The 27,434-nt window shown below is 32.5% G+C and overlaps 1 protein-coding gene and 1 long non-coding RNA gene across 5 annotated transcripts in view; one reads left to right on the top strand and one right to left on the bottom strand.

The window, feature by feature from the left end:
• Nucleotides 1-23,699, top strand: part of LOC124354488 (aminopeptidase N-like) — a 47,870-nt gene extending 24,171 nt beyond the window's left edge. For 3 of the 4 annotated variants that reach the window (XM_046804986.1, XM_046804988.1, XM_046804987.1), the window contains 12 exons: nucleotides 7,852-8,014; nucleotides 9,442-9,590; nucleotides 11,534-11,717; nucleotides 12,794-12,950; nucleotides 15,857-16,116; nucleotides 17,188-17,389; nucleotides 17,890-18,167; nucleotides 19,993-20,180; nucleotides 20,287-20,454; nucleotides 21,169-21,315; nucleotides 22,288-22,369; nucleotides 23,498-23,699. In XM_046804986.1, coding sequence (XP_046660942.1) covers nucleotides 7,852-8,014; nucleotides 9,442-9,590; nucleotides 11,534-11,717; nucleotides 12,794-12,950; nucleotides 15,857-16,116; nucleotides 17,188-17,389; nucleotides 17,890-18,167; nucleotides 19,993-20,180; nucleotides 20,287-20,454; nucleotides 21,169-21,315; nucleotides 22,288-22,369; nucleotides 23,498-23,647 — 2,128 coding nt within the window. In that variant the 3' untranslated portion in view covers nucleotides 23,648-23,699. Of the gene's footprint in view, nucleotides 1-7,851; nucleotides 8,015-9,441; nucleotides 9,591-11,533; nucleotides 11,718-12,793; nucleotides 12,951-15,856; nucleotides 16,117-17,187; nucleotides 17,390-17,889; nucleotides 18,168-19,989; nucleotides 20,181-20,286; nucleotides 20,455-21,168; nucleotides 21,316-22,287; nucleotides 22,370-23,497 lie in introns of those variants that run through there. The other variant, XM_046804989.1, reaches the window with a different exon arrangement.
• On the bottom strand, nucleotides 3,922-7,866 carry LOC124354490. The gene is made up of 3 exons (XR_006921686.1): nucleotides 5,376-7,866; nucleotides 4,707-4,881; nucleotides 3,922-4,130 (listed from the first exon to the last, which is right to left on the bottom strand). It is a non-coding gene; the product is annotated as an uncharacterized LOC124354490 (long non-coding RNA).
• Nucleotides 23,700-27,434: the final 3,735 nt, after the last annotated feature.

Below are 27,434 nucleotides of genomic sequence, written 5' to 3'. Positions count from 1 at the left end.
AGGCATTTCTTCATATGCCAAAAAGCTGGGGACAGGCTGCTTCTGTCTGATGTCTTACATTAAGAATGTATGGGATACAATACCATTAATATGAGAGTAAGCCTTGTTAAAGACAAAATCCTGATAGGGTCTGATTTTTATTCTGTCCACAACAGTTATTGTTGAACAGGCGAAGTTCACTGCACTGATCAGGAAAGTGCAAACCTCATTAGGACTTTATTTTACAAAAATATTGCTGTCTTGTTGCCTTTGAGGTTATGTATCCCAAAAACTTTAACTGATAGCTGCCTCATTTAATCGGCAATTTTGGAATTAAAATTGTTTCATATAATCAAAGGCTAATGAGAGGATGTGTTTTTAATTTTTAACCTCTTCCGACTGCTCGTGTTGTAATATAAGTGTTTTACTTTTGGTTTCATGTATGAGCAATTCAGCAACTGCTGCTCTTTTTGCCATATCATTCAAGTTAGAGGATTTTATTTTAACATTAAGCTCTTCACAAGTGCCACAGACATCCACTTGTGGGCGACCAAATGGATAGTTGAAATATCATTGTAATGTTGTCAAAAACAACTTAGCCTTACTTTAGGTGCAGATGTTTTTTCCTGAAACATTTTTCACATTTTCTTATGTTAAGATCCCCGCTGAGTGGAAAACATTCTATATGCTCATACACTACTTACAGGAGTTTTGCCTATAAGTTGATTTGTAATCCTCCTTCCTCGTTTCTCACCAATGTAGAATATGCATACAAAATTTTGAATCATACCTGGATATATATTAAAATTGGATCACAACAGTAAAAATAATTAAAATGTACGTCTTAAAATTGTCGACTTGAATTCCAATGTTGATGAGGCCTTCAAAGAATGTTGGAGAAATTTGTTTTTTTAACACTGTTACAAGTACACTTTTGACTAAAAACATATCACTCAAAGCAGTCAAAATAATCTTTTCAAATCAGCCAAAATGGTCCTGCCAGCACAAAAAAGTAGACGGCCAGTCCTAGAGTTAACGGCCGAAGTGGTATTCCAGGTTTGTGAACTGTGGAAGGCCAGGTGTGGGACTTTGGCGATGCGAAGAGTTAATTTAGCTCTGCTAATTTGTTTTAACATTATCTTACTTAATATTTTGTAATCATTGATGGCGTGCCACTATTATTTAAAATATAATACTGTTTATTTTAATAGAACAATAAAAAATGTCACTTTTTACAGCCTTACATTGAGTGTAAATTTCTAGTTCAATAATGTAAAAGTTATATTGTCACTTAAAATTACATAACGTCACTTAAGAAACAGGACCGCCTAAGTGACATTTGGTCAACTTTTCAGGAGGGACAAAAAACTTTCTCTTTACCACAGATAATGTCAAATCCTGATTTAATTTTTACCTGTTTTCACATTTCTAAGTTCTGTGAACGGTATTAGGTCATTTAATTAGTATTTACCATTCATGTATTATGTAATGTACTTAGGCGGTACTACCGCTTATTATTATTTTCGTTAGGTACTTAGGTGGTATTGACGGGTTTTGTTTAACTGGCGTTAGAGCGTACAAAAAGTTTGTTTTCATCAAATTTTTGTTTTATTAGTAAAGTAATTTAAATATAAAACCACTTATTTCAATTAATACTGAAAATCAATATGGGGAAATAACAACTCATTAAAATGCAAAGATAAAAATTCTTTATTTTTGTTGTACTGTATTTTTATTTGTATAAAGTAAGGATACATTTCAAATATAAGTACTTGTAAATGGTTATTATCATCATTACATTATGAAAAGTTGTATAAATTTTAAATGGTAGAATCTATACAATTTGGGGGAAAAGTACTAGCTATGGTTAAATAATACAACAATAGTATAATAAAACTAAATTATGATAGTAAGGAATTGGTAAAATCCCAATCAATAAAAGGTTTACTTGTTTTTGTACGGCAGACTGTCATAATATTCATGACAATCTCTAGGAATAAATTGCTTCAGTTCCTGAAGGTGTTTCCACTTTGATTCAGTGATGGGGAGTCTCTGTTTGTTAAGTGGCGGGAAGTCAGTTATTGGCTCAACATTTTTCAACATTGGTTTCCGACTTTGGGGCAGTTCCTTGAATTCATCATTGAAATTGAGTTTGTAGAGGATCCTTCCATCCGGCTGGTACTGTAATGCTTTTACATCGTTAACCTTTGGGTCTGATACATTTCTACCGCGTCTTATTGAATCGTAAAACATAGTGCTGGGCTTTGAAAAATCTTTAAAAAATTGGTGTGTCAAAAACACAGACCTGTAAGGAATAGGTGCTTTCCTGGCTTCTAAGGTCATGCTGTGATACGTGCTCGGCAGATAAATTTCTTTTCTTCTCTGTTTGTTGTAGCTAGGTTGGAGCAGGGATTCAATTTTGCTGTGAACTGAGTCACACTCCATCTGAGTATGACCCTTCACTAGCCACTTTTGTTCGATTACTACGTTGGATTCCATCGATAGATGTAGCAAGGCATTTGACAGTATGGCATTTTTATTTTGGGCTCCACAGCCATCTGACCATAAAACAATAGGTTTTTTGTCTTCTGCAAGCATAGTTTTTAAATTATCAATAATGCAGGATGCATAAGTTGACGCTTCAAGTGAAGATGCTGTTTCGTCAAACCAGTAACACTTGACATCTTTGTTCCCCAAATTGTACATAGTGAAATTGTGTACTGCTAACTTAGTTTTGAAGTACATGGAACTGGCATTCAAGCAAGGCGCTAACTTTACTGCTTCAACATCCTGAGTGAAAGCATAATGCAATCCTTGAATGGCTTTAGCTTTGTCAATTTGTTTTTGCTCTCTAGCTTGTTCTTTATCAATTATATGTTTGTTATACTCCTCCTCAGTAACGGTTCCATTTTTTATCTCAAAGGCAGAACAAAGATCGCATTTATCCTTTTTCGGTGCATGTATAGCTAGGTTCTTCTGTTTGAAAATCTTATCAAATGTAAACCTACTAAGTGGAACAGCGCTACTGGTCTGACATTGGTTCTTATATAGATCATAGAGCTGAGTCTTGGACACAATCGTTGTTTCTAGATACAAAGATGTAGAAGTGGATCTACAATAATGGGCGGGAAGTTTGGGCAAACTGTCAAAAAACTTGTTTAAAAACTCAATCTGAATCGGATTTACCCTTCTTTCTCCAATATTATCATGAGATGTCTCAAATGAAGAGGCAGTACCTGTAGATTGTCCAGGCGTGTCTAACCAGTATCGCACAGTCCATTTCTTAATTCCTAAGGTTTGTAGAAACATGTTCTGGCAGACTTTCATCTTTTTGCCATTTACAGTCAAATAGTAAGTCAGGGTATCGTTTCTTCTTGATTCATCACCTTCAGCTACCCTCCGTTTAACTGGTGTTTTTAAGACATTGTTTACTATGAAAACTTTTCTTTGATCCCAGTTCATATTATTCCAATAGTTTGAAAAGATTTCCTGTCTCTCTTGTTGTATTATGCTGTTACAAAACCTAACTTTGGACCGTTCACAAAATCTTGAAGTACACGGAGGTCCCATCCTTCTTCCTTCTCTCTCTGTGTCATGGTAGGTTTTTCCTTTGGCTGTTTTTCTAAACCCTAAATATGCTTGCCCTTTCATTCTTTTTTCCTTTTCAGCATTTCTTTCCCATTTAGTCTTATCAAGAATTTTACTTCTCACTCTATTTCTTACAACGGGCTGTTCTTCAGAAGGTTCCGGACCTTGTTGGTTTACTTCCACTTCTGGTGGCTGCTGGATTACTTCCACTTCTGGTGGCTGCTGGTTTATTTCCACTTCTAGTAGCTGGTGATTTATTTCCACATCTAATATCTGCTGCTGGTCACGTAAAGGTGAAGATTGAACAATCAAGCTGCTGTTAATTGATGGAATATAATCAAGATCGTTGGGGTCATAAAAACTTAAGTCACAATCTGCAATTGAAGTGTCTTTCTGAACGTCAAAATAGTTATTTCTAATATCAGGGAGCTGACGTTGTGTCGTGCTACACGATGAGACAGCTGTATCAACAATATCACTTATATTCAAAGTGGTAGACACATCCTGCAATTCCATAGTGCTTAGGTAGCAGAGAGAATCTGTTACAATGTCCTCTTCAGCACCTGTAATAAATTCAAACTAGTTAGGAGCAATCCAAGCTCAAAAGAATTGATTATTTTCTGTTTACCAAAGTTGTATACCATTGTAAGTGTATTGGGCAAACAAAGAAAGAGAGAGAAAGAAAGAAATTACATTTATTCTCTTCTTTCAGCACACAAAATACATAATACATTACAAATTGTGCAGTAATCATGTATAACTATCATTGTTACAAATGATAAAATCTAAAATAGCTTTCACTTGTTATAGTACCTCGGCCAGCTAAAACAAAACGTGGTGGTGTCCCTTGGAAACCATGAGGAAAATAATTGCACTACCATACAATAATAAAGAGAATTTTTTGCTAAAACAAGACAACTGAAATGATACATCAATGATGCAGGGTAAACTCTGAATTTTTCTATACAGTACGTTACTAAGAGCTTCACACTTTCAAATCGTACTAATAAATAAATAAATTGTTGTCAATAAGAACACAATAGTTGTCCGTTTTCAAAAACTTATGATTGCTTTTTAAATATTGAAAAAAATATTAACACATAACAAATACCGTAACTTAGTTAATACGTACTACTTACTTGTCATTTTAATCTTCTTTAAATTGTGGTTTTCATTGCCAGAAGAACTTTGATGTGACCTCTTAGTAGCTCTTTCAATTGTGGATGTACTAAATCCCATTTCTTTTGAGATCTCTGACGATGTGAATAAACCTCCCTCATCCTCAGAATTGCTTGAACTATCCATCACTGTACTCTAAAAAAATCAAATTTATCAGCGTAATTCAATTTTCAAATCTTTCATAATATCTGCATTCAGAGGAGGACATTAAATATAACAATATATCATAATGTAGTCATTGCTATGGTATACATCCCTGGTAATTAAAAGTATGTATTTTTGACTTAAGCTTTAAGTTGAAGTTTATTTGTGACTTTGTGGATGCAAACATGTAATTTATGACAATAAAATATTATTTATTTTATTAATGAAGATGCTATTTCAGAAGCGGAATGATAAAACAATTTTATAAAGACTTGAAAAATAAAAACAACTTGTGTAAGATATCTACTGTTAGGTTCAAAACCGCCTATCTGCTAAAACTCACGAAAAGCAGAACCGCATATCTTGAGTTGTGTAAAGTAAGGTTAAGCTAGAAACTGTTTTAGATAAATGTAGTGTTAATTCACTATAAACAAGATCACAAAGCAAAGAGCTTTTCCGTGAGTAAAACATAGTTTTATTCTTACCTTAATGACGCCAAAGGTTGCACAATGTAGACACAATTCCAATAGAACAGTGACGATATGCGAGCCGGTATCTACTGACTGATGGCTTGCCTCGCTATATAGGCGGTACTGCCACTGAGGTTGCAGACAGGCGGGGCTGTTTCAAATGCGATAGTGACGCTATCTGTTAGAGTTTTGTTGAACTAACAGAGCCAAACGGTCCGCAGAGAAATTCTGCGTCCATTGATACCAATAACTCAATTTCAGCAAAAAATGTCACTTAAGGCGGTCCTGTTTCTTAAGCGACGATAAATAAAATCATGTAAAAACTATAATAGTTAATTCTGGTAAAGTTAGTTTTATAAAATTTAGCTTATAAATAAAAATGAATAAAAAAATATGTTGCTAAGAGTAAATTTCGAGAATGGGTAGGCCAATTCAGCTAATTCTCTTTGTACAATATTTATTAAAATCCGAGGAAGGTTTATATGAAGATAAAGTTTAGAAAAGTTATCTGGAATATTTTGGAATTCAGAAAAAAACTTTAGTATTTATGTCTCATAATCCAAATTTAACTGACACTAAACAGCTGTTGACACTTACAGTTAAAGTTCGACATATTGGCTGAAACATTTGTTTACATTTAAATTTGATAAAATATCAGGTATACAGTGCTTGATCAGTAGTGTAATGCAGATAGCAAATACAAAATTAATATGTAAATTTTACTCCAGATTGTGGCATTTACTAATTAAAAACATATAATGTGTTGTAATTACTATTGTAAATACTGTTACAAAATCAACCTTGATGAAAAAGGCTGTGAATGTTTTCACATAAAGTACTCCAAACTGGTTAGATTTTTTTTACATTGTAATATGGCAATTTAACAGTGGTTAATGGAAAACACACTAAAGAAGAACACATAAAAACTATGTAAAAGAAATGGTATGTTAATGAAATGAACAGTAACATACGTCAACAATCCCTTCTTTACCAGACTACAGTCAGAAAAACAATAAGGTTTTGATTCTTTGAACTGATTATTTTGTAATGTTGCATGAACTGAATAAGGATTTCTCTCTTATACTAGAAGAAGATAGGAAGTAGGTAGGATATCCCCCTAATCCATAATAGGCTTCTCATTCTGACGTATGTATGTATATTTCCTTCATTGTCACAACAAGGCAAACTTAACTGTGGCATCGTAAGTGATTTTATATGGTCAGAAGTATACACCTTGTAACCAAATTAGGTTTCTCAAACCTATATATTTGTATTTTTAATTGAGACAACAAGGCAGACTCAGGTGTGCCTTTAGAAATATTCAGACTGAAAGTAGATTACAAAAGCCGGAAGTAGATGCTTTTTGACCAAAGTAGATTTTTGAGAGCCAAATACATATATAGTTTTTCATCAGGGCAATAAGGTAAATTGTTGACCGAAGTAGGTTTCCGAGACCTGTGTATGTATTTTCTTGATCAGAGTAACAAGGCAGACTCAGCTGTTGTATTGGAAATATCATTTATTTGAATCATAAATGCTCCTACACCTGCAAAATATGTTATAAGAGTCAGGTTATACTATTAACCATGAACACTTAAATAATATCTACCTGTTGTATGCCTACTTTCAATTTAAACAATTCTATAGAACTGTATCATATATTACATCATAAGTGCTTTTACTAAGTAGTATAAGGACTAAGACTGAAAAGTACATGCGAAGACCTTGTTATTATCTAATGAAATTAGTTTTTGAATGAATGGACTACTTCCTACTTATACTGGGCCCTGCAACATTTTATAAATAATTAGTTTAGATTTAATGGTATTTGATTTAATGGACAAGTGTAACCACTTGCATTAAAAAAAAAACTGTTAAATTTCCATAATTTCTTAATAGCTTACAGTAGTTAATCAATTTTAAATAATTAAAGTTAAAAAAATATTCTTCTATTACTTCTGATAAACATGGTTATTTAAATTAATCTATTTTCTTATCACCTCACTAGAAGGTTATCAATATTTAATTTATTGCCATATTTTAATAAGGACAACGTTGTTTTATGCAGTAAGGTTTCAAAATTGATCTCAATCTCAGTAAATCAATAATATCTTTATTTGCTTTTAATGAACTGTATAATAAATAGTTTCAAGTAAATCAGAACTATTATTAACATGATATTAATAGTATTTCTATCAATGTACATTTAAAAAAACTATTCGTCTTTCTTTAGGGTACACTACAAGCCCTCAAAAATCACTTAAAAAAGAAGAATGGATGTTTAAGCTATTTTTATGCTGACTGTCTAGGTGAGATAATAAAATTCATCCATTGAGAGGAATGAATACTACATAAAAACATCTTTTGACATTAGTTATTTTGGGGATATAGTTTTACAATTTTATTCCAGCATATGTAGTGTTTTTCTTCACTTTTTCTAGGTTATTTTGAGGTAATACTATAACACTTTTGTATTGAATAACATTTTTAGTAAAGAAAGACCAGGCTGGGTGTGGGACCAGTACGAAGACAGTGTGCCAATGTCAACTTACCTAATAGCTTTCTTGGTTTCCGACTTTCAGTCCAAACAGACGCTTTCACACTCTAACAATGTACTGTTTCGTGTCTGGGCCCGTAAAGATGCAATCGACCAGGTAAATTAATTGTATTTTAGAAGTTTTTAAATGATTTTCTGTACAATTTAATAGACATATCATATACAAAAATATAGATGTTTGTGTTTAATGTTTCAAACCACAGAAATTTTCCCATGAACACAGTGAGTGGAAGTTCAATAATGTTGTCTTCAATACCACAACCTATTGAATTAAAAAATAGAGTTTTGCTTTAAACAAATGATTTTATTTAGCTTGAAATTTTGGGAGATATTTTAGCAAGATATTTCAAATACACTTTATCTCTAAGGGCCATACAATTTGACCAAAAGTTTGATTTTGTTTACTCATTGGATGGTTTAAATTACACCTATCCTAACTAGCTTTATAGTAAAGATCCTTTTTCAGTAAAATTTTCCTTATTGAACAAGATCACACTGATCATATTAACACATGGAATGCCCCTAAAATACATAATGTATCAAACTTAAAAGTAAAAAGAATAGAAAAATATGAGGGCTATTCAGAAAGTAAATTATGTTTTGATGTACAGAAAAAAGATAAATGTGAAAAAACAGAAATTACAAGAAGAAATTGTATTTATGTACCTTTGAAAGGGACACTGAAATACTACTTTTCAACATAGTCACCATGCAAATTTAGGTACTTGTTATAGTGGTGACCTAGTTTTGAAATTCCAGCGTTATAAAATTCTACTACCTGAGACTTCAACCAGGTAGCCACACCCTCCCGCAGTTCCATAACATCATCAAAGTGCTGCGTCACAAGCCAGGTCTTCATTGTTGGAAACAGGTGGTAGTCGCTGGGTGCAGGGCCGGACTGTCAGGTGGATGTGGAAACAACTCCTACTTTAAAGCATCCAGTACTTCTTGAGTATGCTTTTCTATGTGTGGTTGAATGTTGTTGTGGTAAAGATTTTCAGTACCCAACTTCCACAAAATCTATGGTAACCTAACTTCTGCATAACAGTTTCTTGTAATAAACACCTTTAATCTTCTCATTGACTTTAGAGACAATTTCCACTTAATTCTTAATCATGCACATTAGTTTAGCCATGTGCACCACTGACACAATCCACGTTCAGTAATCACATTGTTCCCATAAACTTCACAGAGTTGGCAATAAATCCCAATTAACTTATTGTGTTTAGCCAACAAAACTGTATTACGCAAACCAAACTTCATAACTCGTGGATTTTCACTGTCACATATTTTAAACTGCTATTGTTAAACAATAAGGATCAACAATAATCTCTCATTAGCATGGCTGGATAACCACTGAACGGAGAAACGTCCTGACATCAAAATGGTTGTGATTGTCCCACTCCTAATAGCTACAGAGCAGAACGTAATCTACTTTCTGGATAGCCCTTGTGTACAAATAATATAAATTTTACTGCTAATGACAAAACTGTATAAACAATCAACATAATGTTCTTATTATAGACTGAATTTGCTCTCAACTGCACTCCAAAGATCCTATCTTTCTATGAAGATTTCTTCAAAATAAAATTTCCCATAGTAAAGTTGGACAGTGCAGCTATTCCAGACTTTTCTGCAGGAGCTATGGAAAATTGGGGTCTGGTTACTTACAGGTCAGTTTTAGATTATATTATTTGATGAAGTATACTAGATTTAAAGGTTAATTCCTGTTTTATTCAAGAAAAGGAGGAGCATTTGAATAGGATTTCCAATTTGTTGAGGGGAAAGTATATTCGAGTTTCTAGTAAAAAATTCTTTGTAAATTAATACAAAACATGTTGATGTCAAAATATTTTCAGAGTCAAGCTAGGTGGTCAACCTTTCCCATAATGTCTGTCTGGCATGTTTTTCACCTCCATCATTCATTATCTGGTTTTGAAACCATGCAAGATTAAGTTACTGCAGGAACATAATGCAGGTGACAGTGACAATCTACTATGTGTGGAGCTGTGAATTAATCATCAACAAGGGGATAGAAGATTAAAATGTTCTCACATGATAAATCATCACATGTAAGAATGTGACTTATAAAACAAATTATCATACAGCATGATAGAGATTCTCCCAACTTTTATCAAACAATGGCAGCCTATACAGTCCTATTTTCTTTGTAGAAACAGCAATGGCAGACAGGCCCTAAGTTAGACGCCAAAAACGATACTGGAGGATGGAAGTCTGAGAATAATCAGGTTCTTCAACGATGAATCAGCAGTATGAAACATGGGGCTTTTGTTGAATCACTGCAACTCACGATAATAGTATAACAGATGGTTCTAAAGTTGCTAGACAGAAACACAATTTAAAATAACGTCAGAGTTATCTAACTAACAATTTAAACTATTATTGATTGTTACTGTCATATTGCTTCTTCTTTAAAAGTGTCAACTGTGAACAGCTGATTGTATACATCCAGGCACTGCCATTGTTGTGCTCAGTCAAAGATAAAGGTCATTCATTATTAAAGAGTTGCATCGCTGAAGCTTATTTTTTAATAAAATATATCTATATTGTAGTCAACAGTTTCAATTGAAGATCTCTAAAGTTCTTGTACTAGGCAAAAAAACTATTTATGACTTAGTTTATATGAGGAGTGTTTATGACGGATCCAGAAGTAGATGCATGCCAATCTTGACTTATGTGATACTTGATACTGTTCAAGTGAACCTGCAAAAATCTGTGCTGGCTGCTCCAACATCTATAATCACTATACAGTTTGTGACAAAGGGCTACTAAATGTTTGAAGTACTAAACTCTTTACAAAATACAAGTATTTCAGTAGTTAAAATTAACTTACAAGGTATGTATCTGTAGATAGTTTAAGATATGCTGTAAAAATAATGTAACTATTAAATTGGAAATGACTTTATTCACAGATGAAGCTTGGCTTCACTTAAATGGATACATTAACAGCAAGAATAGCCGAATTTGGGCTTGCAAAAATCCATATGTGTTTCGCAAACCCTCAATCCACTCTGAAAAAGTTTGAGTAAGGTGTGCGTTTTCCAGGCGTAAAATGATTGGACTAATAATTTTTTAATCCATTGTTAATTCAAATGTCTACTCAGATATCATTCATCAGTTTGTCACTTTACTGGACGATGATGAGTGGATATTTTAGGTGCAGCAAGATAGTGTGACTTATCACGGTCATTTGAAACAACGGAAATGCTTTGGGACGTTTTTTAGAGAAAGAATAATTTTAAGACTAGTCTGTGCAAATAAGTAAATTTCTACATACAGATGAACAGTGGATATTTTGAGCACATGCTTGGGTAATAAGTCTTATAGAAGTAAGTTAGCAGAAGCTGTCATTTTTGTAATATCAAAGCATTGTTTTTAATAAATACAAATTTGTTGAGAATTCAGCAACTTTGAAATCACTCTGTGCAATGGTTAAATGTTAAATAGTTCTTTTTTGAAACACTGTACAGTACATTTGAACCACCATGTTGTTAAAATTGGTTGTTGACAGCACATTTCGTTCATTGTTTTATTAGTATAACAGTCATTAGAAACTATTAAATGATTCCTAATTGGTATATTACTTTTTCCCCAGAGAGAGCTGTTTCCTGGTGGATAATAAAACAGCAGCAGTCAGAGACAAGTACAATGTAGCCAACATAATAGCCCACGAACTGGCCCATATGTGGTTTGGTAACCTAGTTACAATGAGATGGTGGACAGATCTGTGGCTCAATGAAGGGTTTGCTACTTTTGTAGCAAGACTGGCTGTGCAGCGGGTGAGTATTAGTTACTAGTAATCTAATAAATGCTAAATTCTTATATGTCAAAAATGTATATTGGCAATGTTTTGATTTTTGAAAGGCTACTTTTTTTGTATAGTTTCCATTCTAGTTTGAACAATGTTATGCTTTTAGAGTTGTAGTCTTATTATACAGTTACAGAAGTATTAGGTTTTTGAGCTTAATTTGAAACATTTTCCAACTTAAAGAGAAGTAAAAAGATTTGTTGTAAGAGAAATAATGTATTCATTTGTCTTAAAATGTGTATAGTCAATTTATAAGATGACGTTATTTCATGGAATCTTTGTTAAATCCATGATTGAATTTAATTTTTAAACATTCTGGTTAAGTGGGTCAAACACTTGTAATAATTACAGACCAATACCTTTGTTGTCTTGCTTCTCTAAGGTATATAAAAATAATAAAGAGGAAACTTCTACAATTTTTGTAATGGTTGAGGAGGCGATGTTAGGATCCTCTTGCTGAGAGAATGACTGATAGTGTGGCATACCTAGGGAGAGTGAAATTACCCGAATAGTCATTTATAAACAGGAAAAGCTTGACTGGAGACATTCCACTCTCCCAAAAATCAGCTGGAAGCCTTCTGTCCTCTGAATTCTGAAGACACTGAGGTTATCTAAATTAATGATGTTCCAATCCACTACTATCATTTAGATGATATTGGTCTCTTTTCAATGTACCTCTCTCCTCTTGATTCTTTTAGAGGTCCAGCCATTTGATCAAAATTTTGAAGAATAAGACCACACCACTGATACTGATAAGTAAACACATTCAAGCAGACTGTACATTTTTCCTAACTGTAAAAAGTACACAGGTGCTTTAGAAAAATATACGGCCAACCAATGTAAATGCATTAAATGTTTAAAACGAGTATATGAGCACGGACAATAACTATTAGAATTAAATGAAGCAAAGAATTTGTTTCATCCGTAAATTCCAATTATACAATAGGCTTTCTTCAATTATTATTATAACTAGCAATGTAATTAAATTTAATGAATGTGAAAATATAATTCTGTTTTAAGATTAATATACTTGCATAACATTTTCAGGAATTTCCAGAATGGAACTCTTACAATTTTGAAGTTTTATTGAATTTATTAGATATTTTCCCCCTTGATGCTTTGAAGTCATCTCATCCAGTTTCTGTTCCAATTGGACACCCAAATGAGATCAACCAAATTTTTGATTCCATATCTTATAGTAAAGGTAGGTGTTTATTATTATATAGTCTTAGCACTTAACAGATTATTAAAAATATATTTATTCAGAATAAGGTTTTATATGAAAGTTCAACATGGAGTGTATGTCTAACCTGAATTTTTGCTAGATATTTTTTATGGTAGATATATAGATAAATAACTTAACCAGCTGTGATGAGTGATATAATAAAAGACCAGAGATACTCCTTATGACATAGATTTTCATATGTTTCTATCTCTGAGCAATGTAACTGTCTGGACAGCGGTCTAGCACATAGCACATATCAGCATGGCTCGGAAGAGCATTGTGTTTATTTGTTTATTCCACACAAAAGAAAACAGAAATATTGTTTGAATAATTGTAACATGAAAAATGTGTACAAATTCATTTACAAAAGACATTGTAAGGATTTGTGTATTTTACTAACATACAAAAACTGTACTATTACAACTATCTGTGACCATTTTACAATCTGGAGGAAGATATCAAAACATTTTTCAAAGCATAGTCCTGGCTTTCCCACACATGCTATACAAATGTATCTTATTTGTATTCCTTTTCCTGCTCTGGTACTCACTCAGCATCTTTCATCTCCAAACTGTTGCTGTCAGCTCAGAGCTCTTCTCTCTTGGGGGGAAATGATTCAAAAACATAAGGTAAAAAATAGAATATCAGCATTTTTTTGGCTTGTAAATGAGCAGTTTACATATTGTGGAGCATCATTTAGTCTGATTGATCTACACCTTTCATGAATAGACAATAGCTAATAGACAATATACTTTATTAACAATATCATCAAGACATGTTACAGAGTCAAACAGTTATTACAAGTGAATTCTATTGTGTGTGAGGTCTAATTAAGATTCATCATTCCATGAAAACTCATGTAGTATGCGTGGTCTTGTAGCCAACACCGTAGGTTTCTCTTTATAGATCTTGGGTTGTCTTTCAGATGATATCGTAGCTTGTTGAAGAGTTTCATTCTAGCATATGATGGTTTTTTCTCGAACAATGCTGTTCTATGGACTGGTAGAGTGTAATCCCTTGCTTGTCTAGTGTAATGGCAGTGTAGATATCTTTGTTTTGGAGGATCCTTACTTATGCAATAAAGTATGGTTTCTAGGATGAAAATGGATGTTATTGTCAATATTTTTCAGTTTTAGAAAATGTTTCTGCAGCTCTCTCTAGGTCCTATTCCAGCCATTAACCTTATTGATTTTTTCTACATTACCAGAACTCTGTGGAGATTGCTACCTGAAGAAAGCACCCCTGACTGCTATTCCATAATGGAGGTGGCTTTCGAATAATGTGTGATATGCTATTCTCATGGCTTCATGAGTACTAGTTGTCTTGGTTCCCTTTAATGCAAACAATGCTGAGTTAAGCTTTGTACTTAACGATTAGGAGGGGTTTTTCTTTCTCTTCACGTTCTGTATAAATTTCCATTTTGTTTCCAAACTCTGTTGAAACATACAGCACCTGCTGTTTATCTTTCCACTTTCCAATCATGATTCTGCTTATGCACCTTTCGGTTGTTTCACCTACTTTATATTTAATTGCAAATTATCCATAATATAAGTACTTTTTTAAATAAAAAGTACTTATATAACGCTATGTATAGTGTGCTGCTTATTTAACGCTATTATAGTTATCCATGAGTGAGCATTATAAAATTTACCATCCAAGATAATTAATACAAAATTTACATTGTCTTTTCCTGCCTACGACATCAGTTACTCTGCAGTACAAGTACAAGTAACTTAAAAATTAGCCAATGTGGCTCAGTCAGGGTAAATAGTTTAACACATATTTGTATCTTTGCTTTTGATGTATTGGTGAAAGGCCAATCTCTCTCACTACAACATCACGTACTCTAATGAAAGTTCCTTTTATAGAAAGTGGAGATCATTCATTTTGTGATTGAAATAATCAATCAGGAGTCAAACCTTTAGTAGTGAACTTGAACATTGGTTAGATTAGGGGAATAAACATAGATACAACATTAATTTCCAAGAAACCTATTACTGCTCATGTATTGTGAAACGCATTTGATTCCGAACAGTCAATGTGTTTTCCAATAATCCTGGATTCTCTATTGTTTAAATGTTGCAGTAAGCAGTAGCAAGCCAATGAAAGTTTTTAATTCATTCACTGTTAGATCTATCCTTTGCCCAAATCTTCATTTAGGAGTTAGCCCAGGGGAAAATACAGTGAAGGGGTTAGATTTGTGAATTTCATGATGTTTTCTAGCAGTATAATGCTTGAAAGTAAATTTAAAAAATCTGTTGGTTTACCATCACCAGACATCAAGCATTAAGCGTTGATTTCTTCTATTGTCCAGTCATCTCAACCCATTGGTGGCTGGAGACCATACAGGAGGGGCATCATCATAGTCATTATTATCGCTTGCCTATTCAAACTTCGTGATTCTTCAAAAATTTAAGTTCAGATTTTTTTGTTTACATAGACTAAATTTTGTATGTAATGCTTTTTAAAATTTTGTATATAATTAGCTTCCATCATTAATTACTAAAATATGCTGTCTAAAAGAGTTGATCCATTACATCCAAATTCATTTAATTGTGTGTTTACTTTACAACAGAAATTAGCAATGTTTCCTAAAAAATATTACATTGATCCATTGTTATTGAAATATATAATTGGTCAAAAATATGTTAGGTTGGTTCAAAATATTGGTAATCTAGTTTCATACAAGAAAATGTCCATCAGGTCAGTAATAAGTGAGCTAGATACCCTTAATTTAAATAATGTGCGGAGTACAAGCTTTGTACAAAATGCCAGCCAAATATGTTCAGTGCCACTATTCACAGACAGCCAAAATCAAATACCACTACAGCTAAAGGGTTAAAATGTAATAAATGTGTGTACAATGAAATACGTTCATGTTTCAGGTGCTTTTCTGCTACATATGATGAATGGTTTTCTCGGTGACAATGTTTTTCGCAATGGAGTCAATATGTACTTGCAGCAGTTTTCATATGGGAACTCTGAGACTGATGATTTGTGGAACTGTCTGACGTTGGAGGCGGCCAAGACCAGAGTGCTACCTCCTGGCCAGACAGTGAAGAGCATCATGGATTCTTGGACTCTACAGACTGGCTACCCACTTGTCACAGTGAAGAGAGATCATGGAAGAATCACTGTGTCTCAGGTAAGAGCGAAGAAAGTCTTATGATACACTCATATGAGGTTTCACTTACAGCATCATGTTAGTGAAGAGCATCATGGACTCTTGGACTATACAGTCTGACTATCCTCTTGTCACAGTGAAGAGAGATCATGGAAGAATCACTGTGACTCAGGTAAGGGCGAAGAAAGTCTTTTGATACACTTATATGAGGTTTCATTTACAGCATCATGTTAGTGAAGAGCATAATGGATTCTTGGACCACTAATTGATTGTAACTGCACAAAGTAACTATTTCGTTGAATCTTCACAACAATATTAAACCTGTAATGTTTCAGTTAAAGTTTGAATAGTTTATTAGACAAAAACAAACAGTTAGTTACTGGTAGTCATTCAATTGTATGTCATGTAATCTTTATATTGCTGTTGGGTGATAAAAATAATATTACTCATATAAACTAAAGGGAGTTTACTAAAGCTGTGCTGAACACTTGCAAATATTACTGGGTTGGTTAAAAATATCAATCTTCTTGTATTATTGGTCTGTTGTTGTGACATTCATTCCTACAACAATAGAAATTCACCTCATCCATCTTCCCATTGATCATAGATTATGAGAAACTCTTTTATATGGGAGTTAAGTTAGGATTTACTTACCAGTAAATCTCAAAATGTACATCATAAGAACTTGAAAAAAAGTGAAGCGGTGATTGGCTAATCCATTTTTATACAGTAGTAGAATGCTGAACAAGAAATGGCAAAGAAGCAGGCTACAATAATTTTATAATGTCTGATAATGTTTTATACACACTGATTTTATTCATTATTTCTCTGGTACTAATCTTATGTAGTATGATGTTACTATAGTTCTCTATGAATCTGTCAAATATAGAATATTGTCTACTGTCAATTATTAGAGGAAAAGACCAAATAAGTTTTTTTTTTTTAAATTTTTTAAGATGGTTTGATTTGCTGTTTGTTTTCTTAGTTTTAAGCTCCTAAAATCTTCACCCTTTATGAAAAGTCCACAACTCTCATGAATTTCCATACGCATCTCCATTTGTTATGTGTAATACCATTGTGTTTCAATTGCAGAAACGTTTTCTCACAATTCAACACACGTCAGGAGAACAATCCAAAGAGTGTTGGTGGATACCACTGACTTTTTCCACTGCCATTAAAAACAACTTCAACGAGACGCAAAGCACACATTGGTTGAGTTGTGATGTTCCTGAGCTGACCTTTGACACAGGATCCCAATCTTCGGATTGGATAATATTGAACAATAAAGCTACTGGTCGGTAATACCTCAGATCTCCTTAATTACCAGTTTTAATTTTTTCAACTAATTACTATTAAATAACTATTTTTTTGGTAGTTTCAAGTAAAATTTTAAGAAAATTATTCAAAATAGCATTTGTTTCATGGTGTTCTTTAGAAAACCATTCACTTGAAGGTTAGTGAAACCATTTGTTCACTGGTTAGAAAAATTATTTAAGTTGTTTCTTTGTCCTTTTCTTCCTTACAAAAATGCAGTAAACTGAAAACTTTACAAAGACAGTAAAATAGATCATAATTTTGGTCCTGACAAAAAATAAATGATGTTTAATTTTATCAGGAATACAATTGACTACAATTGATACCTCTTAAAGTGTATATTTCATTGAACAAATTGCTGTTGGACCTCTAATGAATCCTTTCTAAATAAATAACAACACTGTAAAAAGATCTCACAAAACTTAAAAATAAACATTGTAGGAGTTTCCTCTCTTGACTTGTTATTGCCTTTGTTGGCAGGGCTGTACCGGGTGAACTATGACCATCACACCTGGTCTCTTCTAGCTAAAGTCCTTTGCAGTCCAAACTTTGCAGCAATCCATGAATTAAACCGTGTACAGTTGGTGATGGACTCCATGTCTTTGGCAAAACTGGGTCTTCTGGAGTACCGTTTAGCGATCAGACTTCTAAAATACATCCGCAAAGAGAGAGCCTACAACCCTTGGCGTGCGGCTTCCACTTGTCTTCGGGAACTGGAGGCTCTGCTGTGGCGCACTGAGAAGTTTGATCAGTTCAAAGTAAAGTTTGTACAATATTGTAGCAGTTAGTTTATTGTGTAGTGGACCTTAACACGTTAACTGCCACAGACACCCTAGTGTGTACTGATGTTGGTTTATAGTACCAAATATCACAGTATAGAGCAGCACTCAACTTGTTAATTTCCACACATTTTGAGCCTTCAAATAGACTAAAAAAAATCAACAATATACCTATTTACTAATCAACCCGTAATTTAATTCACAGACATATCCTGCAAAATATAAAAGTATAAATACAATCAGTCTGCATAACAGAAAATCCATGATACTCAGAAGTTATAATTATTGTCCTAAACTCATATTTTACATTGTTTTTCATGTTTGTATAGCTATTTGTTCTTTTAGTTAATTTCTATACGTCTTGATTTTCAAATCAGAAGTATAAATTTAGAAGCATGTTCAAAGTATCATTGTTCCTTTATATTGTATAATATGTGTTTTATACAAAGTTTAGAGTTGTTATCTGTTATTTTTGGCCTATTATTTAAATTTTACAATGTGATTTTAGTTTTGATTTCCAAATTTAAGATGTTATATTAACAGTTAAGAGCACTGGATACTTGTTTAAAAGGGCATTTTCTCAATGTTAAAGTCTCTAAGGAAAATTAACACTTTGAACTCTCATATCTTCGTTATTTAGGAAAATATGAAAAAATCTCATATTTAAACAATTTTTAAATTACTTTTACTATAAAAAATAATAATAATCAATATACAGAGTGTTCAATAAACAAAATAAGAAGACTATCATATTAGAAAATGGTGGCAGTTTTTAAAAGTTGGATGTACATCCCTAAAAACAAAGAAAGGTTTAGTTAGGTATCCGATTTATGTTTTCCAATATCACAATGGAAAACAATTGTGACCTTTAAACCAAATGATGACCCATTTAAAACAGCCACCTTGTATATGTATTCTTAACATTATTTTTCTAGATAAATGGTGGACATTTTATATGTTTTGCATTTTAGCTTTACTCTTATGGCATTAGAGGCACGTACTGTGACATGAGAAACATATTTTTTAATTAAAACTTTTATTTTTTCTAACAGAAAACAATTTTTACATACAGGTATGAACCATTTTTCTTTTACTGTATAGTATTCATACAGATTTAAATAATGTATAGCACCATATGTTTTTGTTCATTGTGTATTATGAAGTTTCAAATGTTTATGAATTAAACTGTCAAAATTGCTGTATCAGTTTGAGAACTTAACTGTACCAGTTCTAGGGTTATTATAGTCGTTCATTGTAACATTGCAGTTTTGGGTAGACTGAGTCATTTTCCTGTCATGCTTGCTTCTCTTTTCATCAATCGTATCTGTTGTTCTCAGATAACTTATAACACACGCATTTAATAGTATGAACTGTTTGTTCATTTTATTAGTTTCAATCATTTTGAATATGATTTCATATCAGTATGACTTGTTGTAATAAAAATGTATTGTTTTGTCATAATGAAATTCGCCTTTATTGGAGGTAAAAGTCAATTCCTCACTTCCAGTTCACCTTAACCTCTCACTTATTTAAGAGGCAAACATGGTTTAGTCAGCCAAAGGTTTAATGTGCAACACATTGTCTTCTCTACAAAAAATTGAATATAATTCATCACTTTCCAGAATATATTCAGAAAGAAATCAGAATGGAAACAAAAACCAGCTGATCAATCATTGACACCTCATACATATAAATGTATGCTTTGAAATTTAAATGTCTTTAATGCAGGTAGGTAGGAAATGTTTGGTAAAGTAGACTGTTTTAGTTACTGAAGGTAATTCTTCTTAATGCTTTTTTCCAGTAGAAGTTTGTCCAACATCTGTTATCAAGAACATACATGACTTTCAGTGATATGACTGCAGTGCCAGAAAAATTTGAAGACATTAAACTAAAAGAGATGATAGTGAAATTGGCCTGTGACTATCAAGTGGGTGACTGTATCCAAAAGGCAGATCAGTTGTTCAAAAATTGGATTTCCACTGGTGTCAATACGTAAGTTGATAATTGCAATTTGTATTCATCAAATACTTAAATAATTATTAGTTTATCAAACTATTTTCTACTTGTGTGGGTTTTTAATAAAATGTTTGTGGTCTAGGATTCCCCAGGATTTGAGGAGTACTGTCTATTGTGTGGGAGTGAGAAATGGAGGTCAAAGAGCCTGGGAATATGTTTGGAGTCAGTACCTGAATTCCAATATCGCCAGTGAAAAAGACTTATTCCTACAAGCTTTGGCTTGTACAGAGAACAACATTCTTTTAACAAGGTAGAAAGAATTCTACAATCAATTTAAATTATAGATTATCATTCTCTGTTTACCATGTCACCTATTTAGCATGTTTAGTGGGAAATCAATCAAATCTGTGAAGAATGATAAAATAATCCATAAATTAAAAAAATCTAATTGTTTTGCCTTTGTATTTTTTTTTATTTATTCCCGTGCTTTAAGAAGCTTATCATTTAGCTATAGTAAGGAAATCAAAGTTTTTTAATGTTATACTACAAAGTATTAATATCCTTCATACTTGTGTTTAATAGTTCAATGTCGTCAGAATTTACATTTAGCATATTTAATATATATAACTATTAAACCTCCAGTTCACTTTAAATATTTCTTCAATATTCCTTCAAATTCATCAACTGTTATTTCTTTGCATTTTACATTAAACCATTTCAAACATTAACTTCTGCTGAAAATAGCTTTTGAATTTTTAGAAACTTCTTTAAACACGAAAAGGGAATTTATTCTTATTAGTTTTAATTTTTGAAAGGTAAAATTAAATAAATAACTAAAATTATTTTCAAATAAACTAAAAATGTATTAGTACTATTACACCAGCATAAAATATGCAGTGATGAGCAATGAATAGCATTTTGATTTTATAGATTTATTTTCTTTAGAGTAACATTGATCTTATTATAATAAAGCTAAGAACGTATTCATATAATGTAACTTATACTTTATGATATAAATTTTCAGATATTTAGAACAATCCATCGATGCTACTTCGGGTATACGCAAACAAGATGCTTCTTTTGTGTTTGTCAGCATTGCGCAGACCACCAAACTGGGTTATATGCTTGCACAAGAATTTCTATTAAAGAACATACAAAAAATATATGACTAGTAAGTTGCAACTAAAGTATACCAGAGCTGTGAAAATTAGTTAAGTTTGCAAGATGAACAATATTTAGTTTTTAATGTGGTCTCCACATAGTATTAAAACCTTTGTTCGGTGATGTGTAATTTTTCAATTCCAAGTAATAAAATTGGTAAATTCTTACAATAATAATTATATATTTTTAATACTTGATCGAATAGAATATCTATCACGCCATCAATTCTGTCTTCATGTGGAGCAATATGAGGAAACGAAATATATAGAATAGGGGAGACATAGACTCAGCTCATTGTTTATTCAGTTAATTTTTATTTATTTGAGCTCTTTGCTCTTTAACCAGACTCCTCCAATCCATTACAGCCCAGATAATATAGTCAGGTCAGCATGCTTTGTGTAAGCACTGTGCATACAAAAGTGTTCATATGTCTACACTAGGCTTATGGGTTAATTTTGCAGCCGCAATTACAAAGAAATGAGCTGTTTTCTTTTCATGATGGAAAAGAACTTGTTTGTGGACAAGTTGTGAAAGTATACATTAAAATTAAATCAAACTATATGAATAATCACTTATTATTTTATTAACACCTCCAAATGTAGTATTTCAACTAACTCAAAAGATTTTCATTCAGTCTTCGATGGAGTGAACATAACCATCGTTGCAAATCTATCGCTCTCCAATAAAAATGTTTTAATCGAGTTTAAACAAATTGAAATCAATTAAATGTACATTTTACTCAATATTTATATTTTTAGTAAAGGTACATCCCTGTTAGAGGATTTTATGATTATTCCCAGACGAGGGAAAAAGCAGCAAGCAAGCCTCCATACCCCGTCCCTAAATACACTTCTAAAAAGAAATAAAGCAAAATGGACTAGATCCTTCACATTTTAAAAGATCCTCAGAGGTTATTTTAAAATCAAACTTCCTAACTGTATTATTTAATACATTTTTACTCATTTGTTTTATTATTTTCCAGTGTGTCACCAAATACTAGGTCACTTGGAAGGTACATTTCTGTTTTGACTAAAAGAATGGTTTTTCCTGAAGAATTTGGAGAGGTACGTGTGTTGTAATATTCATAAAATGAATGTAAGATATTTTAATTTCGTAAAATACAACTGCGAACCTACAAAACCTATAGTTTATTTGGTTCATAACATTATATAGATAGATAATGTACTTTATTGATAAAACATTGAAACAAGATTTGCTGAATCTGACAGGAATAAAATAAATATTTATAGTAAATTAACTGAACTAAAAACAATATAATTTTGAACTTAATCCTTATGGTAACATTCAATAGTTATCTAGCAATTACAGAACTATTGCTATTAGTAGTCGGCAGATTATCATTGATTTTTCATGCAGTCACTATCTCATTTGTTGCAGGAAGAAAACTAATTGAATTAAAATAGTTCTAGAATTATTTAAAACGTCAATCATGCATGGGATGTATTAGTCTCTAACGCTCAACAGTTGTCAAGTTTCATAAAAATGTTATTTTTGTTTTTATTACATTGTTCCCACATTTGTATTAATTCGAGTAAATGTTTTGTATTAATTTCAGAAGTATTTTTGTATAATGGGTTGAATAACTGATTATTAACAATTATTTCTATATATTGTAAATAGATTTCATTAATTTAGTAACTAATTTAAAGGCTGACACAGAATCAGTTTTCCGTTTTGTCTTTGTAACTGGAGTTACTAGACATGTTGAAAACTTTTCTTCATACTGTTTTGATTTTGTATCTCTTTTCTTTGTGTAGAGTAATTTTATGTTGAATTGTTGATGTCCAGGAATAGTTGTTGGATTAATATGAATGTATCACTTCATTAATCATTCAACATTTTCTTCCCAATTGGGGATTGATGTTTCACATGCTTTTGAATCATCCTTAAGAAACTTACAACCATTTTTAAAATGACAAAACTAACTAAAATATTTATCATTGATTCATATATGCTCTCCATCTACTGTATGCAATATATATTTAAAATAAAATTTTATCAAAAATCTTACAACAAGCAAACCAAGTCCAATCAACTGATTGCAAACCAGTACAGTAATGTGAGTATAGAACACTTTTGAAAGCACTGTGCATTCATCATATCCATGATTATTCCATAGTAGGTTTTGGTTTTTTAGGTAAAACGATGTTTGACAAGAATGTTTGTTTTAGATGACGAAGTTTGTATCACTTCATGAAGTACTCCTAGAAAAGGCACAGATGCAAATAAACCAATCCTTGGAATTTGCAGAGAGCAATCTTAAGTGGATGGAATCCTTCTACAACAAAATCTCGAAGACTTTTGTTCTAAAAAGTCCTTAAATTAAACTATTTTACATTATAAATGATATAAAATATAAACATTTTTTCAATATTCTATGTGTAGATAATTTTAAAATATGTACAGTACCGATAACCATGATAATGTTAAAATACATTTTGATATGAATATTCTTTTGCATTGGTTTTTATTATGTATTTTCAGGCTGAATAGCCAACTAGTAGTTGGATGGAACTAATAATAAAGCCTTCGGTTCACATCTTGTCGACCAATCATGATCAGTATGGCTTCTTCATCACAGGTTGCCAGCTTCTCGACAGTGTCGTGTTCCTTATTTGTTGAAGTAATATTTTTCTTGATTATTTCGGCCAATTACAATAAATCTTCACTCCTTAAACTCACCTTTGCAGCAGAACTAAGATTAGTAGGTAATAGTTTAATTTTTCACAGTCTTTTTCACTTACAGGCCAAAAGATAAGTGAAGGAACTGATAGGAAGATGGGTACAAGTGAGAACTAGCTAATGTGAATAACTGACAAGGCCACTGTTGCCTATGTTGTATTAGGCACACCATGTGTCGCGTAACAGGCTTCGTGGAGGTGTAATGCAAAATTTCAAGCCTATAGATCATTTCATTGTTGACAGAGAGATAGACAGACAGTCATACAGAAAAAAAATGTTTACATCCCCGGCAAACAAAAAAAGAAATTGTGTTAGCCTACTGAATGATGAACTTCAAAGACAATCAGCTCTAATCCCATGGTTGGACATGCAACATCAGTTCATTCTTGTCTATGTATAATATGAAGTTTCATGCACAATATGAAGTCTACAGATGGAATCTTTCTCAAGATATTTTGCCACATGATTTTTGTACATTAAATTAGGTTTGATGTCATTGTTTAAATAATAAATGTCTACATACCAAGTTACCATATAATTATGTATGTTAGTGGCATATTAGAAAATTATTTGGGCGGGAGGGAAGGGCTGACACACTGGATTGTAAAAAGTATTAAATAAGCTCCAAAAATATGGACTTCAGTATCTTCCCCCATGAAGTCATTGAGTGTTAAGACCTCATAAATGCGTTCTAGCTTAAAACAAACTACTGAGTGCAATTTTAAGGTTTGTCTTTCAAACTTTTTTTGGGAAGCCCCTTGTTTATATACACTAATGTTGTGTTAGGATAATTAGGTAACATGTGTTAATATGTCACATATTAAAAATCTCTTTTTAGTGTTCTATGTTTGTTTACAAATTTATATATTATGCTATTTTGTCATTGCCATCATGGTTACCCATAAGAGCAATGTTAAAATATTCACTAACATTTCATCCAAATCCCAAGGAGTAACATAATTAATTGAACTTTGTGTTCATCTTGTAGAAATGAAGCTTCATGCAAAAGTTGAACTCTATAGGTGAGTTCGTTTACGAGATATTGTGAGGACAGATAGATGTACTGAAATGAATGGGCCAGCCCTTTGAATGGGCTTCCCTAAATCTCAGCCAGTAAATGAAATCTTATGTATTGAAAACCTTTGACAAAATCACTTTTATGTAAACTTCTTTTATTCCAAATTTAGAAAAGTAAGATTATAAAAATGAGATATACGTATGTGAAAGAACTAGTTGGAAATTTTTCAAAAAAATTATAATATTTAATTAATGTAATTTAAATATTAAGTATATTAGTCACTAACATGTATAAAATATAAATTCAATAAACATTTTTTTTAATTTTTACAGTAAAACTAAATCAACATGCAACTCCAACTGTTTGTGAGAGTTTTTTAACTGGCCACAAATAAGGAGTTTTATTTCTTAGAGGCATATCTATCTAGTTTGGTTTGTGTACTAATAATGGGTTTTGAAATGAAAATCCAAAAAATAACAAATTTTACAATGTAATGCCCCACTGGTCATGAAAATTTCCTTAACACTACATTATATTTATGAACTTGCTTTAAAAATGTTAGAAGTACTTATAAAAACATATTTACTCTCCAACTTTAGGGTTACATGTTTAAACTTAAATCTAAATTTGATCAGAAGGATGAAATATCTTTCAGTAACTTAAAATAAACACGACTTTCAATTAAATGGCATATCCTCATTTTTTGGTGTCAAGTACTAAACCACAATGATGAGCTTGTAAAAGAGTAATTGATCAAAAACAAGTTATAGACCCAACTGTAATCAAAGGTCATAGAAATTATAAAATAATGCATATAAAACGTAGTACACAATCTGTAATATCACTAATGAAAATCAATGATAAACACATATCATTCTGATGCTTTTTTTAGTAGGAATATTGAGGCCGTAATGTGCTATACTGAAAGGACTGCCCGCTTTACAATAAGTAAGCAATGATCACGTAAAAATACAATTTCAAACAAGCCTTAATTTCTGATTATCAGTTTTTATTTAGTTGATCCTAAAAAGGACTGTCTTTTGTTATTTTCAAACTCGTATTGAATAAAACAGAGTCATTGAATATCTTATTCATCTCATAGTCATTTCAATTTAAAGAATTAAATCTCAAGATTTAAATTGAGTTAGCAAGGATTCTACGCTATTTGAACCGAAAATTTCCTCTTCTCCTAAGGGGTGGCCTATTAATATGCGCTTAAGCCTCAAGGACCATTAACGCATCTCAGATGTACGTCGTATTTCATCCCTGATGAAATTCACAACCCTTGTCCAGACTACCAAAGATGGCTTAGCGCTCCCTTGCTTCTGCAGAGAAGTCAAAGAGCAGGCGTTCAGCAGTTCTCCTACCCGTTACACAGTCTACAGAGCACACCCAAACAGAAAAAAGACTACTCTGTAACATGCTTCTTCAGGTGTCCATGTCCCTTAATTAGACCCACAACCTGAGAAGACATCAATCTACCACAGTAGAAAAGAAAAGACACCAATCTGGGGGGACTGACTTTAGAATAGACCAACACATCCTTGGACCGGATGCAGTATCCACCTTCTCTCATGTTTAATTTGATCCCATTTCGAGACAGCCCTAAAGGCTTCACCTAGGAATTCTAAAGAATGGCTGAGGTCCTGTCATGTTGGAAGCCGAGCCAGGTTGACCAAGGCATCAGCTATTTCGTTCCTACAGACCCTCACCATGATCAGAAACCCGTCAAACAGTCACATTGAAGAAACGACCTGATAACACTCCCGGGTAAATTTAGAGAGTGGAAACGTAGGAGTCCAACGCCTCCAACGCTGCTTGGCTATCTGTTATTGGTTAATTGTTTAATTTTTTGTAATTCTCATTAAATATTTCAATGTAACCGTTTCTGAAACTATGTATATACCAAAATATAGATACTATGTATAGAACTACTAATTATGAAACCTCATGAGAGTTTTCAGAGGGTTTCTCTGAAGGTTTCAAAATCAAGTACAAAACAGTAATCAACCATTTTCAAACTAATTTGAAGAGTGTATTTTCAACTAAACATTATTTGATGTAGTTTAGGATTTAGTATACTTTATACGTATTAATGGAATAGGCGACCCAGGTTCCATCAACCATCGAAATGTACTAATGTTCCTTGCGACGGACTATAAATATCATCCGTTATACTACAATTGAACAATCCGTACACTACTACGTTACACTTGCTAACGGCGTAATGTAGCGGGTACAACGGTTATTGCAAGATATCCAGATCAAGCAACAGCTCGCCTGTCCGGCCGTTGGTGGTGGTTCGGAAGTCACCTTTAAGCCGTTGGTCTCCAGATTATCTGTTAGAGAGGGCTTCTCAGTCCTAACTTCACCTGGTAAAATAAGACATCTTTACTTTTCTTTACAGC

The sequence above is a fragment of the Homalodisca vitripennis genome, chromosome 2, assembly GCF_021130785.1.
Source record: "Homalodisca vitripennis isolate AUS2020 chromosome 2, UT_GWSS_2.1, whole genome shotgun sequence".
Taxonomy (NCBI): Eukaryota; Metazoa; Arthropoda; class Insecta; order Hemiptera; family Cicadellidae; genus Homalodisca; species Homalodisca vitripennis.
Note: the sequence above shows the minus strand (reverse complement) of the source record. Positions and strands in the feature narration are given on the sequence as shown.